The 3,934-nt window shown below is 41.7% G+C and overlaps 1 protein-coding gene across 3 annotated transcripts in view; it reads right to left on the bottom strand.

Annotated features, from left to right (window-relative positions):
* Nucleotides 1-1,114: 1,114 nt before the first annotated feature.
* The window catches only part of Myo1b (myosin IB), a 136,569-nt gene continuing 133,749 nt past the window's right edge, over nucleotides 1,115-3,934 (bottom strand). For all 3 annotated transcript variants that reach the window (XM_021176586.2, XM_021176602.2, XM_021176619.2), the window contains one exon: nucleotides 1,115-2,439. In XM_021176586.2, coding sequence (XP_021032245.1) covers nucleotides 2,316-2,439 — 124 coding nt within the window. In that variant the 3' untranslated portion in view covers nucleotides 1,115-2,315. The remainder of the gene's footprint in view (nucleotides 2,440-3,934) is intronic.

Below are 3,934 nucleotides of genomic sequence, written 5' to 3'. Positions count from 1 at the left end.
CCCCAGGACCGAGGGATTAATACTCTAAATCGAAATTTTCTGAATATTTACTCTCATCAATCACTTTCATCGTCCCATGAACTGGGATTACTCTCCACCTTCATACACAAGGAAGCAAGGGTTTTCTAACACGTAAAGGCACAGTTCATATAGAGTGAGTTCTGTGTCCAAGAGAACTTGATAGAGCAATGTAACAGAAGACATATGAAAAATATCCCCCTAGTTCCCCTGTAAATAAGGTCTTCTAAGCCCATTCACAGTGTTGTTTAGGACTAAATAGAAACTGTTTACCTTTGCTGAATGCTACTGTTGCAAAGCACCCCAGTGAACCAATATGGAAATGTAGTGGGAAATTTTACCAAGCCAACTCATACTTTGGGCCCACTGCAATTAGGGTTCTACTCAAGAAACAACTCGGTGATGATGAGTGGAAGCTGGAGAAGGCAGTATGGGGCACCTCACAAGAAAGGACTGAGCCACTGTGAAGTGCTTGTCCTCTGTGGCGTCCCTGCTAGAAGGCAAGAATAACATGTCTGTGGGCGAACGAGCTTGGCATTTGTCAACTGAGAGGAAGACAGAATTACACTCTCCCTTGAAGCAAACATGCCACACAACGCAGAAGCAACCGAAAGGCTAACCTTTGGAGGCAGAAACTCAGCAGACAGATGGTGGTTTGACACATGGACAGTTGGTAGCCTTTCGTACTGACCAGGGTTTTTTGACTGTTGTAAGTATATTTAGCTAACTATAAGTATATGCTTTCAAAATACCAGTGATTAGTCCGAAGTTTCCATTTACCTATAGCAGGAATTATGAATTTACCTACTTTAGAAACTGTAAAAAATGATTCTATCCCTTTCCTGTACCAATAAACACGAAGACTTCGGAGAATTTCTTTATCAGAACTTTTTTTTTTCTTTTTAAGTACAAAAATCAAAAGAAAATCCCCAGAGAACTTTTTCATTGACTGATAGTGGTACAAAAAGATCAGTGGAAATCTGTTAACACAGAGACCATATAATATCTGAATGGAAATCCTTTCTGTGACACATCACTTTGACACTAACATATGAAAATAGCTTGAGATACAAAAATACAGTTGTGATCCAGCAAATGGCACCAAATTAGAACAATTTTATTATTAACATAATCCCAATGTATTTACATTATCCTCCCAAATAAGAAACAATTTAATTCCAGAGTTTAAAATGTGGTTTCCAAAATGAATCCTTATTGTTAATTTTGAAGGAAAAAAAAAAAAACAAAACCAAAAAGCCCTGAAAACTAATTCTAACTTAATTTTGATCTGACTAAAATACACACCTTGTACCAATCAGCTCTCTCATACCAAAAATGCATATTATAAATAAAACTTTCAAAAGTGATCTTGGATGTTTTATTGCACATCAAAGAGAAGATCTGCCAGTCTGAACGGCTCTCAGCCTCTTCTTATCATGCAGTTTCAAAAGCTAATGACTCTGGGTGGATACACTGTGGACATCCAGGGTCCTATCTCATGCTTCTCTGGAACAGGAACAAAGCATTCTACAGCCCTGCTTCCGTTACTTTTTCTAGAGTGAAAATGGATCTGAACCAATAAATGTGTATGTTTAAATGTTGGTTATCTCTTTTTCAAATAGATTTATGAAAAACAAACAAACAAACAAACAAACAAAAACAGAGGAATTCCACCCAATCATCTATCTCCAAACCTCTCAGGAGTATTCTACCCAATTACCTATCTCCAATCCACCCAGGACCTCTACTTCTCAGTGGGTGTACTGTTTATGTCACACTACCGGGTTCCTACCAGTGGCCGTCATTTATTGTCTCATTTGCCCCAATCTCTTCAACCTTCTTAGCTGTTGCTTCGACAGCACAAATCAGCCAGAAGGCAACAGCTTTAAAAATAGAAATCTCCGAATAAGTTCAGCACAGGGCCCAGCAAAAAGTAGGCATTCAATAAATATCTGATAACTGACTGTTAGCTCCCCTCCTATGCTGACATGTACTAGTGATTTATGGGTAATATGTGGGTTTAGGGTACACAAGTCTAGGTAACTAAGGAGAAAACACATAAACCATGGAGACAGACACTGTTAATTTCTATAATTCTGCCCAGGACAGAATGTGGACTTAGGAATGAACTATTCTGATAATTAAAACTCATTAGTCAAATACTTTTAATTGTGCCAAGAGGACGCTAGCAGTTAGCCTTTGGCAATTCCCAAACATACAGTGAACCCCAAATAAAACAAAGTAAAATTGCACTGTTACGAGGAAACAAGTCCGTGAGAGCAGAGAGGAAGCCTCACTTAAGGGACAGCGACTTCAAGGAGTCTGTTGTTCTTTCGTTTGCAGGTTGGCACGCTCCCATTTTTCTGGTTGCCTTGAATAAACTTCACACATACTTTGTCCTGTCTGAACTGTACCAGGAACCTAGAAGAGAACCAAACACACTCAGGCGCACACAAAAGTGGCAGTGGGGGGGTGGGGGCAGTCGAGGGACACTAGCTCTCCCTTTCTATAACAGACATCGACTGTGCTGGGTACTCATTAACCCTTTCCGTCCCATATTTGATGAGAACTGACTGCATTTTGCTCCCACATGTCATCAGCTAGCTGCAAGAAAAAGAAGCTCGCCATGTTCCAGTAGGGTAGGATAAGCTGACAGTAATTACTTGGTGTTTCAGTGGGGACATCAAGTAACTGTACACTAACATGCTGTAACCTGCTTTCCCTCATTCTTACATGGCAAAAAGTTGTAAAGGGTCAAATGAAATGTTCAACAAAGCAAACACATGAACTACAGAGAGCAAAGCCATCCACACACACCCTAAGCCAGTGATCTTTTCTTTCTTTCTTTCTTCCTTCCTTTTTTTCTTTCTTTCTTTTTTTTTTTCTTTTCTTTTCTTTTTTTTGTTTTTTGTTTTTTGTTTTTTTGAGACAGGGTTTCTCTGTGTAGCCCTGGCTGTCCTGGAACTCACTCTGTAGACCAGGCTGGCCTCAAACTCTGAAATCTGCCTGCCTCTGCCTCCCATGTGCTGGGATTAAAGGCATGTGTCACCACTGCCCAGCTCCCGGTGACCTTTTCAACCCATATCCTAATCAGCCATCAGGGGACCTTTTACCACATTCCCCTGGGGATGGAGGGCAAAGACAGCCCACACTACTGGTGCATTTCTAAGTGACTTATCTAACAATCGTGCAGTTGATAATACTGACATCTATAGCAACAGCAAGGATTCACGGCTCTAATGTATATATTAGCTCCAGTTAAGAGGCCATGCTTTATAAATACCATTTCCTGGGGTGAAATGTGTCACAGGCCTCTAATTCATATACTGTTTTATTTGTGTGTGTTCATGTGCACACTTGTGTAGGTGAACCACCAGCCCTGGGTGCAGTTCCTTGGGGTACTATCCACCTAGTTTTTGGGGAAAAGGTTTCTTACTAGAACCCACAATTACACTAAACTTGCTGAGCAGTGAACCCCAGGGATTCACCTGCCTCCCCAGTGCTGGGATTACAAGTATGAGCCATCCCAGCCATTCTATGTAGGTGCTGAGGACTGAATTCAGGGCTTGGCCCTTGTCAGCATTGAGGTAGGTCTCTAGCCCCTTGTACTGGCTGGTTTTGTGTGTCAATTTGACACAGGCTGCTGTTATCACAGAGAAAGGAGCTTCAATTGAGAAGATGCCTCCTTGAGATCCAGCTGTAGGGCATTTTCTCAATTAGTGATCAAGGGGAGAGGGCCCACTGTGGGTTGTACCATCCCTGGGCTGGTAGTCTTGGGTTCTATAAGAAAGTAAGGTGAGCAAGCCAGGGGAAGGAAGCCAGTAAGCAACATCCCTCCATGGCCTCTGCATCAGCTCCTGCTTCCTGACCTGCTTGAGTTCCAGTCCTGACTTCCTTTGGTGATGAACAGCCACGT

Source organism: Mus caroli, chromosome 1 (assembly GCF_900094665.2).
Source record: "Mus caroli chromosome 1, CAROLI_EIJ_v1.1, whole genome shotgun sequence".
NCBI lineage: Eukaryota > Metazoa > Chordata > Mammalia > Rodentia > Muridae > Mus > Mus caroli.
Note: the sequence above shows the minus strand (reverse complement) of the source record. Positions and strands in the feature narration are given on the sequence as shown.